General features: G+C 41.7%; 1 protein-coding gene across 1 annotated transcript; it reads right to left on the bottom strand.

The window, feature by feature from the left end:
• Positions 1-9,140: 9,140 nt before the first annotated feature.
• CNRIP1 (cannabinoid receptor interacting protein 1) lies at positions 9,141-15,189 on the bottom strand. Its single transcript, XM_008494981.2, has 3 exons — positions 14,974-15,189; positions 14,120-14,264; positions 9,141-9,446 (listed from the first exon to the last, which is right to left on the bottom strand). Exons 1-3 carry the CDS (start codon positions 15,150-15,152, stop codon positions 9,282-9,284), a joined length of 489 nt encoding a protein of 162 aa, XP_008493203.1. The 5' UTR covers positions 15,153-15,189; the 3' UTR covers positions 9,141-9,281.
• Positions 15,190-15,489: the final 300 nt, after the last annotated feature.

Raw genomic sequence — 15,489 nt, forward strand, 5'->3', positions numbered from 1 at the left:
CTCTTTCTGGACCACAGAGCACTCCGTGGCCACTGCTCTTCAGGTGCCAGTTTAAATTGAAAGAAACTCAGCAATCGTGAACGGGAGTCCCTTGTGCTTCTAAGAGCTACGTTCTGCAAGATCATAGTGTGTTTGTGTGAGAGAAGTGGCCTACACAAATGGGATGGAGGGGTGGGGTGTGTCTTTGTGTCTTTCAGCCTTATTTCCTCTTAGTGGCACCATCTGGTGATTGCTTGGAGTATTTTTAATTGCCTTTTATTTCCTTTTGGCAATTCTAGACAGGTTTCTTAAGAAACCGAAACTTGTGTTAAGCACCATTGGTCTTGCTGCTCTTCCTCTTATGCTCCCCACCATCCTCAGTTTTAAATGGTTTTCATGAAAATCAAAGAGAGGCTGAGGTCCCATACTGAATTTCTTCGAAATTTGAACAGAGTACAGTGGTTGAAATTAAGTGTCCATAATGACAGAGAGGGTGAAACATGAGTTGAACTGTAATATTAAAGCACCAGAGAATCCACAAGAGATGGTCAGGAAATTAGACTCCTGGTCTCTGGTAAGTTCTGTGGTTCATTCAAGAAAAAAAGTAAAATAGAAGTTTTTACTCTATTTTTAGTATTCGCATGATAGTGATTTCTGTGAAGGAACTGTGAGCTGGAAGAAAATTACATCAAATCCTTGAATCCTCAGCAGTTAATTTTCTTTTACTGGAGCTGTGAGGATTGAAATAATGATAAAAATTACCAGAGGAAAAAATTACCAGAGCTGAGCATTTATTCTTGACTGTAATGACTAATAATTTGTACCTGCTCACTTTAAGTTGAGTCTTGTTTGAAAATTTATGGACCATGGCTGAAACAGGATTGAAGAGAAATGTTCTGCTGTTTTTGCAGCTATTTAAAGCACTGATTTGTATTACCTGATGCATCTTGGACTAAAGTCTTATGCTTCTCAAGGAATTCTGTGTCAAAGGGGCTGCAGAGCAAGTAACTCATAACCGATCAGAGTTATTATAGAGGCAGCCTACTTTTTCACAGCATCCTAAAGCTGTTTACTTAATTTAGTGGTTAATTTCTGTGACTTTTTAATAAAAAGCCCAGAAAGTAGGAACAAGATGGACTGAAATTGATTACACCTTTTTTCTCCTCAACTGAAGTTTTCCAATACCAAATAAAATGCAGAGAAAAAAAAAAAAGTTTCAATCTTGTAGAATGAAAGGTGTATGCATACTAGAAGGTGTTTGTAATGAGCACATAAAGGAAAAAGATTTCCTAGATTTGGAAGGGGCCCTCAGGGGTAGCTCGTGTAAGTAGCTCTGATCCAAAATGCTCGGCCCTGCTTCAGGCTATCAGTGAGCAATGGATGTGAGACTCTGCGATTAACATATTCAAGAAGGGGAAACAGCTGGTGATTAAGAGCAAAGAAGAGGAGCAGGGATGGAGAGAGAGAGAAAACCACCAGAAAGAGCAACACTCGAGGAGAGCAATGCTAGAACAGGGAAACCAAGGTCGGTGAGAAAGGAGAAGGGAGAAGGTGCCTGAACAGAGATTTTTCTCTTTCTGTGGTGAGATGGCAGCCTGTCTCCTGGAACCCAGGGAGGATCACAGTGGAGCAGACCCCGAGGGATCACGGCAGAACAGTTGTGTACCTGCAGGCTGTGGAAGATCATGGAGCAGATGTTGTGGCCTTGCAGCCGTGAAGGGAACTGTTCCTGAAGAAGTGCATGGCTCTGTGGGCCGCCCACACTGGAGCAGTTTGCTCCTAGGAACTGTGCCTTGTGGGAAGGACTCATGTTGGAGGGGTTCCTGAAGGACTTTCTCCCGTGGGAGCGACCCTATGTTGGAGTAGGGGAAGAGCGTGAGGAATCCTTCTCCTTGAGGAAGAAGGAGCGGAAGGAAACAAGCTGTGAAGAATGGACTGTAGCCCCCACTCCCTCTCTCCCTCTGCCGCTGATAGTGGAGGCAGAGATACCGAGAACAAATACATTTGGGCTTGTGAAGAAGGGAGGAGTGGGGGAAAAGTCTGGATCTACACCTGGACTGTTCACCAAGGTTTCATTTCTGTGGTGGTACAGCATGCATCTGTGCAAGGCAGGAGGCTGCTGCATGTCCACCTTTATCCTGGTGCTGAATTTGGGTTCAAGCAGCGAAGGTACCCTAACCTGGCAACTAATAAGTGCTGTCTGATTCCCTTAGCCACTTGTTCTATTTCTTGTCACTATGCTGCACAAGATTGCAGCTCAAAGACTGCAGAGGTTGAACCAAAGCGGGGAGAGGCACAAAATCAGAGCAGTGAACCCTGCCTGTCCAAGCTGTGCCGTCTTCTACTTTGAGTACTTCCAAGTATCTCTGAGTGAGGTTACTTCATAGGGTATTGATGTATGCCCCCTGTATAGGAGGTATTAGAGCTTCCTTGCCAATCCAATAGTACTGAATGAAGTGCTGCTTTCCCTGTTGCATTAAATCTTATTAAACGACCGTGAACCTTACAGGTTTTGTAAATAGTTGCTTACTTCAGAGCCCTCACGACAGATTTGTGATAGAACAGCAAATGGTGAGCAAAGAAAGCCTTTTTCCACTGTGAATGAAACATGAGACAAGGCTAGGGGATGGTAGGTAAACTATAGCAGTTTTCACTAGCAGCTATTGAGTGGAAAATGCTCTAGTGAGATCTAGAAAGTTTTGAGATTGGTATGAATTCTGTGGAAAAGTACTGACACTGTATCACTGAGCCAGAAGCCTAAAGCTGCTCATCAGTGAAAAACATAGGAAGTTTTGTAAGAGATTTTTGAGGATACAAGTAGTGTTTCTAGCAGAATCTGGAAAGGCCATTAGAGGTGACTGAGGCAGAGGCTACAGAGAGAAAATTTTGGGGGGGTTTCTAGTATTGTCATATTTTTGTATGAAGACTCCTAGTGACTGTTTCTCCTGCAGCCACAGCCTGTGGGTTAAAAGCTCAGTGTCTTTAAAACATTCTGAGATTCTTCGACTTCTCTCACTGTTTCTGTTCACCATGACTCTAAGTTCATGCCCCCTGTTTTTCCTTTAGATATCTGGAGAGAAGCTAATGTCTCACTCATGGTTTTGTAGGATGGAATGCATGGGAAAGAAAGTGTGCTTACCTGTCCTAGTTATGGTTCTCCAAGAGTAAAGGCTACAGGAGGACTGACAGGGTGACTGATTATCTCCCTTTCCTGTGCTGTTTGGATCACATCTTGGTCCTGAAGCTAAGTATGTGGCAGCATTGCTTATTTGTGCTTGGGGACTGCTGCTGCTGACATTGCAGGGCTGAAGCAGAAGGAAGTAAGAATTGATAAGGTGGTTTTATTTTAAGAGCAAAAAAAAAAACCCACCTGTGAGAAAACTTTCAGCTCTGCTAGCTCATCATTTAACTGATTCTGTCACTGTATACCAGCACAAAATCTTAGTTCTTGATTCCTAGAGGAAAAGAAAGATTTTTCTAAGATTGGGCAAATGATCTACAGAGGAAATCTCTTCAGTGTATTTAGAACAACCTCCCTGGAAGAATTTCCTCAGCGAGTTACACTTTATTTGTATCAAAATAGTTAGGTGCGAATTCTTAGAGTTCTTTTTGAAGCAAGAGCAATTAATTCACATTTTTGCATATTGGTGCAATTTTGTCCCTCATGTTAACTTTGTGCATTTTGGTGGAACTTCGTACCAGGAGTGCATTTGGTGCTTTTTCTTGGTTTCTTAACTATTCACCTCAAGAGCAGTGAAGTTCAGTGTAAGCATTGTGCATTTGAAAATTAAATGTATTAGTTTTGCCTTCTTTTGCTAGACAAAATGTTACAAGCCTTGTGAACAGTATTCAGTCTATGACAGAGCTGAAAGATGGTTTTATTTTTGTTTTAATGCATTTATATCTTTGGAGTAGGGTCACATGGTTTCCATACAAAACAGGGATGAGAACAGGGGTATTTTCAGAGTAAGATTTCTTTCATTAGCTCAGCTTGCCTGTATTGTAGTATTTAGGCAGAGATGTCTTTGAAGCCAGAAGTAAAAATAATACAGTTGATTAGAAACAAACAATAAAAACCTCCAAAACAAAAAAGCACCAACTTCAGACTGTGTTCTATACATAGAACTGGCCAGGGCTTGTTCTCCAAAACAGGTCTGAAATGTGGAAGTATCTTAGCTGAATCTGTTGGCATAGCAACTTAGACTGGGCGGAAGAGTGCCACAGTAGTCAGAAAATAGTATCTGTTGTGGTATTATTGCATGCTACTGCCACCCCTTTGCAGACAAGGCCCTCTGGGCTTCACATCAAACTCCTTATGATTCAGTTCAAACATCTGGGAACATTTGGTCCCAGCAGCACATATGCTGCAGTGAACCATAAATATTACTGTGAACATTATTACATTAGTCGCTACCATAACAGCAGGATGCCACCTAATGTTGCAGTTACCCTGCTGAGGATGGACAGAAGTTCCATCTTTCCTCCAGTAGTACCATGGTTCTTGCCTGTGCTTCCTTCCTCCTCATCAGTTGATAGTTTGCTATTGCTTCTCAGGATTGTTCAAGGACTGCAGAAGTTACCAGATGGAATACCAGACTGTTCCTTGATATTTAGGATAAAGGGAGTAGAAGTGTCTGCCCTCTGAGACAGGGAAACGAAGCCTTAGAAATAACATATGAAGCACTTGCACATGGCAGCATTGAGACTCAATTTTGTCCAAGTGAGGAAAAACAGAATATCAAAGCCTTATGCTTGGTCAATGCTGATGTGCTGTTATGGTTTTTTTTTATTTTTAAATTTAAATTTTTTGGCATCAACATTGATGGAAAAGCTGTAATTGATTTTAAATGTTGCTTCTTATGGAGAACTTTTTGTATTTATATATTCATACCTAAGTGGTGCAACACACTGTATTCAAAAGAATACAAACTCCAGTGATTGCAGGGAGAAGCCACAAAAGCTTACAGTTCTTCACTTCTGTATGTGTTATTACACAGAAAAAAATCAGTGAGTGTTAGAACACAGCAGAAACAACCTATGTAGTTGTCCAAGTTCATCAGCATTGTAATGGCAGATGCTGTAAGACCTCCACCTCTGCTCATCAGCAGAGCTTTCTGTAGTACTTCTTTAATTTTTTGGTAGCTGGTGATTTTTCTCTTATTTATAGTTGTGATATAGCTGGAATTTCTTCTGCAGGAAGAGGCAGAGAAGGTTATATATAGTGGACCAAGTCAGTCAGGGGATGACTGCACAGAACTAAGTTGTGTTGACTAATAAGAGAAACAATTCACAATTTTGAGGTAGGGACAGAGAAAATGATGCAGTGAAAGCCTCTGATTTGCTTCTTACTGGGTTGATGCAGCCTTTTTTTCCTAAAGCTGAAAGCCAAGGCTCACCGGGGTTTCAAGCCTTAAAATCTGGTCTTCGGGAGAGGGGAAAAGGAAGCAGTCCAAGGAATACGGGCAGAAGCTGCCAAGTACACAGCAGGGAGGGACCATGGGCCTTGCCTGTCCTTCCTAACCAAAGATCCAGATGAGCTGTAACAAGGGGACTTTCCAATCTTTGCTTGTGAGGTTTTTTTAGAGCTAAGGGAAAACATGAATGTTATAAGACTCATTATACTACTGCTTTGTGCTTCATGGCTGAAGCAGCTATTAAGGCAAAGCTCAATGCTTTCAATTCTGAAAGCCACAGGACTTGTTTCAGATCTCAGAAAGAGGTTAGCATTTTCAATGTGCCACATGCTTATTTATTCAAAGCTTTCCTTTGAGTCTCTGAAGGTGTTCAGTGTGGAACATACTTCAAAATTTTACATACTAAGCAAGGTAGGTGCTCTTAACCAAATGGAAACCAAGCTGCTGGCACACAGAAGCCTTGTACAAAACTTGCAGCTTCATTGTACAGAAGTTCTGTTCACATCTTTTATAGGATGAATGTAATAAGTGAGGTTTTCTGATGGTCTGGAACCATTAAGGGCCACTCAGCATCTGCAAACCAATGGACAGAGCCTCTGCTTCCTAACTTGTGTAGTAAGGCTTAGAAACTTTAGCAGTATTATTTCTTTTAAAGATACAGTCAGATGGTAAGAGATACCAGAGCTTGTAGTAGCTGTGCCAAGCACAGAGCCTTGTGCAAACTGTCATGATCTAATGCAAGTCCTATGTAGAATCACAAGTGTGATAATTGTGACTAATAACTTGCTGTTGGAGCCTTTTATTCAGCAGTCTACAAGTGTTAACTGCTGCCTAAATATAGATGAAAAAGTGACTCTAGAAGATTCAGTATATTTCTTTTAATCTTTTGAAAAAGGAAGCTGGACACTTCGTGAGAAAAATCTTCCTTGTTTCTCAGTTATAAAACCTTCAGATATGAGCACTTTGTGGTTTCAGCTGGATTGACACATTGTCAGCATTTTCTGACCCTGTAATGGATAAAAATAAATAGAAGTTTAAGCTTTAGCATAATGGGTCCTGTTTTGAACAAAAATGGAAGTCCTAATTAGAAAACAGGTTTTAAAGAGCAAACTTATCTGAAGATTAAATGCTGCCAATTGAATAATGCATCAAACTGCCACAGCAACAGTTTCTTAGTGACTCAGCTTTATGAATATTTACCAGTTGTCCTGGATGAAAGAAATTCAAAACATTACTTGCAGAGAACTGCTGAAGTCTTGAGTCTCCTTTACTAGAAGAAAATGTTTGCTGTGTTAGAAAAGCACGTTCTGAGCCAGGGGAAGTTGATGGGACTATTTTGCTTTCCATACACAGAATATCGGTGTTGTCATCCATGGTATGGATACTCGACAAACACCATATGAATAATCTTCAATTTAGGAATAATGCCAGACCATCAAGCCACAGTTCTATATGCTAAAACCTTATCTAGGGGAGGAGGAGCAGCTGCTGAGTAATGCCATTTATATCTTCCCCATGATAAACTGTTAACCAGCCCTCATCCTTTTTATCACTGCCACTGTCTGTGAAAGGGGTGCTATGCTCCTGGGCATCAGGGTATGGAGCCTACAAGACACAGCTGGTCTAGCTATTCTCTCCTTCCTTTTAAAAATAACTTGCTCCACCTGCAGGCTTTCTTGCTCACTTTTTGAACTGAATTTCAGCTGAATTGCTACAGGGCTTGCTAGGACATGATAAAATTGCTGCCTATTTGACATTTGCCTATTTACAAGTTTGACAACTCAAAATAAAGGCATATCTTACACATTTTAATTTTACTTGGACAGAGATTGCTCTATTAATTTATGTGTATTTTTTGCTTAACTGATTCTACTTTTTCTTTACAAACGAAATAAACCAATTGTTGCAGAAGAAAATCGTGTTCCAGCAGTACAGAGATGGAACTGGTTGACAGCTAGAAGTTTGTTATGAACCTGTTGAAACCTTGAAACCTGTTGTCTGGAAATTTCTTCTAAAAGGCTGACAGTAACACCTGTGTCTGAAATACAGATTTTATTTGAATTTGTTTAGTTCCATTTTTTTCATTTTGCAGAATTCTTTCTGTAGTCTAGGAAGAGTCTAAGAGACATTAATGCTGAAGATTATTTCTAGAATTTCATAGCAGTGGAATTTTCATGTGTAATGCTGCCTCTGAGTAGAGATGCAACTGGCTAGGTCGCTGTTCCAGTGGTGTATTACATCACTTTCAGGCTTTTGTTGGAAGAAATTTGCAGACACTCAAGATTTCTTATTAATAATCCAAGGGGAAAAATATTTCTTTGATATTTCACATCTGTCATCTGTTTCTACTTTTCCCACAATGTTAGTGCATCAAAACACCACTGAATTTTATTGATAAGCTCTGTTGGGTGTTCACATTAACTGCTTTCTAGTGCATTGGATCTGTGTGCCCTAGAAACAGTAGGTTTGGGTAAAGAATATGAGCTACTTTGGACTGGATTCTAGGAAGGCACTGAATACCCTCTGCTGTCTGGCTTTCTAAAGCTACTGCCTTTTCAATATTTTCAGTATTTTCAAGTATTACAGTATTTTCAGCACATTTAGATGCTCATACTACAGATTAAATTGTTTAAGTCCTTTATTACAAAGATCAAAAGTCATGGTTACCATTTACATACACGATTTACAAATTATTCACAAAGGGAATAACAGATACACAAGAACTGACAGCTTACTTCAGCCCAAGTTGGGGATGGAACAGTGTAGTTGTTCCCTGCTTTATTTACTGAAAGAAAAGAATGGGTTTTCTTGTTGTCTGTCTATGTTAAAACACTGATCTAGTGTTTATGTAGCACCTTTAATCATAACCATGCAAATACTTACATGCTTACCTTTATTTGAAAAAGTGCAGTTTTCACACTGCTGAGTGTGTTTCGGTCAGAAATCCTGTCAATTTTGGTGTGATACAGTGGTCAGGCCTGAAAAAGTTGACTTGTAGTTTTTCATTGATTTGCACAGTGTCACAAAAATGGAGATTATTATTATAACTCTAAGAACTAAATTCAGTATGGCAGCAATACCTTTCAAGAATACTATATCATGTTAAGATATTAGCCATGTTGTTAGATGTCTTTGATACTACAAATGATTTATTGCTTTTCCTTCCCTCAGTTTTGCATGTGTTGTATTGTTTCCTAAAGCTATTTCTGAGACTGGGAAATTTAACAAAGAATCTTACTTTGAGAGGTTTGGTAAATTAGCAAATTCACAGAATATTTTACAGCACTTAACAAAAGGGAGAATGAGTTTCCAAATCCTCTGGTATGAAAGCACAATATCAACACTGTAGTAGCTGTCATTTACCTAAACCTACAAATATCCATATTTTGCACTTTTTGCTGTCCACTGGGATGACATATATGACAAAATGCTTGAAGGAGCACACCAGTTTAGGAGCAAATGCAAATATTAATACAGAAATCACCAATGGGATGTTGCATCCAAATTCTAAGCAATAAAGTATAACACTCCACAAAAGTTGTTACTTCTAGTGGAAGTAGTGGAAGTAGTAGTAGTTTAGTGGGCATAATGCAAATACTTATGACAGTATTATGATTGTATGACTTTCTACCCAGCTATCAAATACTCTTTACTATGAACTTTATAGTATTCTCAGGATGACAGATAACGAATGTTGCATATGCCATGGTAAACTTAAAATACAGTAATAGGCAAAGATTTCAGTGGCACCACCTGTATGTATAATGTAGTTGGAAATGTATGGGACACAGCAATGTTATAGTATGCCTTTGTTAAGGCGTCTTGCTGGTTTAAAAAGGTAGAGTATTCCTTAAAGAAATTGTCCAGCAGTCCTGGTTTCATATCTCTTCAGTGGAAGGTCTCTTTATTGATCCACATGAGACTGCGAGTTTCATTTGGTTTGCATTCATATTCAATACTACCAAAACTGTTTCCCCATTGGCAATGATCCCGTTTGTGGTAGTTGTAGAATTTGACTTGCCAGACTGTTTCAAAAAGGCCGATGTCATTAAACTGTGAGAAAGATGGAATAGCAGTGTTAGTGAGCTGATTTGTTTGGTGGTTTTTCTCTGTTAATTAGAAACAACACTGTTATGAAACTGCCAAATGTAAACCAAGTCAATTTGTTCCTCAAGCCAATAAATCAGAGATCTGTTAAACCTGCTCTAGCAGTCATAAAGTCTTTTATGCTTAGGCATACATAGAACATGAATGATTAGATTCTCCATGTACTGTCCCCTGGCTCTTGCATCTGCAAAAGGCGAGGGAGTAAAAATGTTCAAGTTTCCATATGGATAAATGTTACTAACAGCAAGAATCAAAGCTATAACCCTTGAGATGACACAGTAGTAGTTGTCATAATGATCTCAAAGTGGCTTGTGCCACTTACAATACGTATCATGTTGCAGTCATCTGTAGCAATACAGGCCAGCACTTCACCTTTATACCATACCTAGAGGCCTCCCCGGATTCCCTCTTTTGCTCAGTTAGAAATATTTAATGTCACTGTGTCTTGTAGCCTTGTGTTTGCAGTGTCTTGATTGAGATATGCTGTATTAGACCTCTTACTCCTTCCTAGTATTCTGATCTGCATTTTACTTGAAACTTAAGCAGAAGTAGTTCTCCTTTGTGCATTTCTGTAATTGCTAGTTATACTGTGATAGTGCAGCTTTTCAAATCTGTGCATGAGTAATAAAAGGAAGGAGATAATGAGCACATGTTAGCAAATATGTGTCTAATACACTGAAGGGGTATTGAGACATTGCAAGCTACCTGTGCTTGCAGCTTTGGAGTGAATAAGACTATGACTGTACTAAGTTCTGTAAAATGTAATATCTTTCTTCTTTGAAGCCACTGCTAGACACCCTTGCAATATCAGAAAAACCATATTAATTAGGCTTATGAGGGTAGATCACAACTATAGTTATGATGATGATGTAAAATCTGAGTACCTTGAGACCTTGCAGAATGTCTCAAGTGTGGGTGTGAAGCTTATACACTTTGCTGTTGTTCCCAGCAGTATGGTTTGTTGATTGTGCTATGTTGTTAGGAGATACTATACAGTGGATTCAGTGCTACTGGAGGACACTCTGTTCTTCAACATTTTTTCCTTTTAAATATTTCCATCACTCACTTTAATGACAGCTTTTTCACTTGACTATTTTTCATACCCATCATGTGACTAGGAGCTGACCTTTGATCATCTGCCTATTATAATCACTTGCAAGGTCAGTATGAAAGCTCTTTTACACAGTGACTCTTCCTCACTTGCAATCAGATACTTCTGTATCTAGTTTTCTCAAAAGGACATGCATTTTTTTCTTACTCTAAAATGTGGTTTGCCAGCTGCTGATGCATCATGGATGTTGCTTTAAACCTTGCCCCGGCTCACTATGGGAATTTAAATTTAGCCTTGACAACAGCAGGAGTTTCTGTGTGCTGTTAGTGGAAGGTTTTTATTTGGCTCCAGTCCCACGTGTTACTTTAAAGGAGCAGCTGAAATATTTCTGCTACTTTTTTTGTCAGAGAATCAGACATACAGGCTGTTTTGTGTCTCCCAGCAGCTATCCTTATTAAGAATTTTTTTTAAATTAATACTCATTGATAGTAATCAACACTCATAATGCAAGATAGTAAAGGTTAAGCACATTGGCTTTTAGAGTGCACAGCCCATATACCCTCAGTCCAGAAACTGAGGAAGAAAAGGCATTTCTGATAGCATTGCTGGAAGATGATATGACAGCGATACAACTCAAGAGCAGCATTTTGTTTCATTAATGTATAGAGGATTAAAATTTCAACAAGATAAAGAAAGAAAACAAACTCTCTCTTCCTCCAATGACCCAGTTTGCTGAGCTATGCAGTGTGATTTGACTGCTGAGGATTTCCAGAAGGACAGAATTAATTGCAGAGCTTTTCTGCTATCACGTACCGCCCCCTCAGCCCAGTACTTAGCAGATGCAGCAGCTCTATGGCTTAATGAGCATTCAGCATCCTCAGAGCTCCCCTGGATCCCTGTGACTCCTGCAGCTGAATCCTGGCTTCTCCACTGGGTATCCTCCTCTGGGTTTCCCCAGGGAGGGAGGGATGGCCCTACTCTTTGTAAGTCAGGCTATTTCCCTCTCTGCTGTTCTCTGTCATCCAGTACCTTAGGTGTTAATAGTTATTTAATCATTCCCTCTGAATTTGCATGCTAGGATGATTTGACGGTTGTTTATTACTGGGAACCGAGGTCTTGCTTCTGTATTCAGTCTCAGGCTTGTCTGACCAAGAATAAAATTAGACCCAAAGAGAATTTACATTATTTACTCAACAGTTTAGCAGTGTCTGGATAGTGCACATAACTGAGCATTCAGGTAACAGAAATGTTTCCTCAGATTCTGGAATTCAGAAGAAGGATTGTTAGTTTACATGTATGTAGTAGGACTGTAAGAGGTCAGATGTCTACTAGACAACTAGAATAGGAGCATGAGAATTATTTTTTTCAAGTTTTAAAGCAGATGAGAAATTCTTGTGGACCTTCTGTCTTTCAGGCATTAGACTGGCAGTATCACACCAGTCTTTACCTGCAGGACAGACCTCACAGTCTATTTCTAATGTGAATTCAGATTTTATGCCTTAAATACTGTCCTTATCTCCCTAGGATGTATCAGGATCCTGCCTGTTCTAAAAAAAGGAAGTGAAGACTGAAGTTCCTCATAGCTGAAGGAAACAGGAAAATTTAAAGCTGTATGAAGTAAGCCAGGTTTTTAAGATTTAGGAAGCAGGCATTAGAAGCTGAAGTGTCCAAGGCTGGTTCTCTAAATCTGTTATGGCTCTGTCTAGCTAAGCAGCTAAATGAGGAGCTAAATGTGTAAATCCCCACTGAGTTGCCTTTATTTAATACTTGAAAGTATGAACCTTGGACATCTAAGTCTATACTGAAGAACCTATCTATCGAGATCAAATCCTAAAGGGGGTTGAGGAAGTGCTTAACGATTGAAAATCCTATTTTCTTCATGGGTAATATCCCAAGATTTGATTTTTAAAAGCCAATCTTTGAACAAAGATTGTGGCTACTCATTCTGATGCTGCAACAAACCATCTCAGAGCTTCTATCTGAAAGTCAGGCCCTCCTTGCATCTCCTATAATTACTTCATTTGTGATTTGACATAGTTGTCTCTGTAAGAAAAGTTAAATATTCAGATTTTCAGAGTTTACATCAGTGCTACACTTCAGGGTAAAGGTGGCTATCAAAATAGGGATGCCTAAGTTAAAGCAGATGTTTTTTTGGGGATCACTACCCCTTCCCCTCTTAGTATAGGACATTGTGAAATACAACTGCAATACTCAGCAGTGGCATCCTTCTGCTGGTTGGGAAGCCATACTTGTGTTTGGATTTCCTGGGTGTTCCAAGGAGGGGACTGTATAGAAAAGTGATTAATGTGTACAGATACTTAAGGGTAGTCTTATTAACCTAAGATTATGAAGTGGTAACTGTTAACATGATGTGGGTCTCCAAAATTAAGTTATACTTGCTGTAATTATTAGAAACTCTAAATCGAGATGTTACAGTTCTTCTTATTCAGAAGGGAATTGCAATGGTAAATGATGATTCAAAAAAAAAAAAAAAGTGCCAATCAAGATGAAATTTTGAGTGCAGTGAGCAAATGTGAGAAAGTCTGAGATCTGGTGGGCTTGGCAAGGTCCTAGATTTGTATAAATTGGAACAGACCCTTAGGAGAGCTTCAGCTGAAGATGGCCAGCTGCCCTGTTTGCTTTTTTAGTACAGTAGCTACAGAACATTGAGAATCCCTCACAAGTGTAACAGGAGGGGGAAGGGACATAAAAAATCCAGAACAAAACAAACTTATCTCTGCATCCTGAACGCTTCACCCAAGGAGTGCTGTGGAAATTTGCCTGCTGATGCTCTTGTCTTCTGTTAGCTCTACTGCCTTATGGGCCTGAGCTTTTGTAATTTCATTTTGTGGCCATGACAGGTACCAATTCTGGCCCTTGGAGCTTCTCTTTTGGGTTGGGCTGATGAGATATGTGAGTAAAAACTTAGGTTTGTGGGTGCAGACTTAATGTGATAACGGCAGTATATGAGGAAAGGAAGGGAGAAGCCAACGTGTGTGTGTATATTCTGAGGCATGCTTTGAGCCTCTGGCAGGTCCTCAGGCAACCTGCAGATGGCAGGTGCAAAGGGAAATTATCTCACCCCTTGTGCTTGGGGCATGCTCTGCTCCAGAAAAAAAAAACCAAAACCAAACCAACAAACAAACCTGGCAGTGGTGGCAGGCACAGGGAGAGTCCCTGTATGCCAGGGGCTTGGGGATTGGATTCCTAACCAGGGAACTTGGGAAGAGTTTTCTGAAGCCCATAATATTTCCTGCAGAAAAAATGAGAAGTTCACCTCCTGTTTCTTTCTCCTGAAGCACCTTAAAGGGCTATGAGAATCTCTAAAAATCCCCGTACTACTTCCTGGTCCTTGATGCTCTCTTGGCTTCTCCTGGGGAAGCAGTGCGTTTTCCAGCTCTGCCTTAACCTGTTGGTCTTACTGACGTGAGTCAGTCTGATTCTGACTCGAAGCAGAGAGGAGTGCAGCAGAGGAGTGCAGACTTTGCCCTGGAATACTTGGTCTCCTCAACTCCCTCTCCGGCTGCCCTGCTTTGTCTTCCCATACCAATCTTGGAGAACCACATACCTGCATATTGACCTGGATGGGCTGTCTCTCTCCACTCTTGGTATGGGGCACTCCTTCTGTGTCATAGATCCCTGTGTAAGAGGCCATCTGTGCATCCCTTGATATCTCTTCCAGTGGGACATTGACGCCCCCGATGCCCATTGTCCTGCAAAGAGACAGGATCCAGCCTTTCAGCAGCTCCTCAAATCTTCTTCCCTAGGAATATGGAGCTGGCCTGTGGGCTGCAGCCTCTGCGTTGTGGGGGAATGCTTCAGGGATTTTAGCAGACCTGCAGGTGCTGCTGACTCACTGGAGCTCCTGGAAAATGCCAGTGCTCTGCAGTCACCCACAGAAGGTGTAAAAAGGAAAGGATATGACCTGGAGTGGGTGGAGAGAGGTTAGTCAAATCCCTTCTCTAGGGCTCTCTCTCCACCCAGAGCCGGATCCCCATCTGCATCCTCCTTGCTATCTCAGTCTCTGTCATGCTGCAGCGAGGCTGGGCCACGTTGCAGCCTTGACAGACAGGGTCCGAGGGGTTCTCTTCCCTCTGCCTCCAGGACAAGCCACAGGGAAGGAGGGAGAAAAGGAGCTGAGTTTGAAAGAGCTCCGGGAAAAGGTGAGGAGGAAGAGGGATGGAAGCGTCTCCCTGACGTGGCCCTCTCTCCCAAGACAGCCGGGAAAAGCAGTGGGAACAGCTGGCCCGGGGACCTAGAAACGGAGCCACCAAAGCAAAAGAGCGGGCAGGGGAGGAATCGCTGAAACCCTGTGCTGTCACACTGCCAGGAAACAATCTTAAACCTCTAAAAATAAAGCAGCGGGAAAGGGAGGGCCGGGGGAGCCACGCCGAGCAGGGAGAAAGAGGAGGCTGCACTTACGTGGCCTGGACGGTACCGGGCCGAAGGCCCACCTCGATCTTGTACTTCGCTCCTGTCAGCAGCTTGATGGTGCGGTTCTGGCCGAAGCGGTTCCCGTCCACCTTGAAATACACCGCCCCGTCGTTGGGCTGGATTTTGAGGGAGACGTTGATTTTCACGAGGGTGGGGATGTCGCCCATCGCTTGTCGCCGGGGGAGAGTAGGGAGGGGGGGCTGCGGGCTCTGTGCTTGTCTCGCCCCCTCCGCGGAAGGCGGCTGGTCGGGAGAGGAGAGCGAGGCTGTGAGGGAGAGGAAGAGGAGGAGGGAGAAGGAAGAGGAGGGGCTGCCCGGATACCAACCAGCCCAGCCCTTCCCAAAAGCAGCGGATGATATATTTGTTTTCCCTCCCTCTAATCGCGGCGCAGCATCTGGGCGGCGGATGCTCGCCCCCTCCCCCTTTCATCTCCCGGGATGGGGGACATTTTGCTCAGATTGCACCGGGTTTCCAGGGACTTAATCCGGCCTCGATTACCGGAGC

Source organism: Calypte anna, chromosome 3, assembly GCF_003957555.1.
Source record: "Calypte anna isolate BGI_N300 chromosome 3, bCalAnn1_v1.p, whole genome shotgun sequence".
Taxonomy (NCBI): Eukaryota; Metazoa; Chordata; class Aves; order Apodiformes; family Trochilidae; genus Calypte; species Calypte anna.

Bases quoted from the DNA above. Each gene is read 5' to 3' on its own strand.
- CNRIP1 (XM_008494981.2), bottom strand. From the start codon at position 15,152: ATGGGCGACATCCCCACCCTCGTGAAAATCAACGTCTCCCTCAAAATC. The intron at 14,265-14,973 runs GTAAGTGCAGCC...GTCTCTTTGCAG, and splicing joins CCCGGTACCGTCCAGGCCAC to GACAATGGGCATCGGGGGCG. The intron at 9,447-14,119 runs GTATGTGGTTCT...TCTTTCTCACAG, and splicing joins CCATCCAGGTCAATATGCAG to TTTAATGACATCGGCCTTTT.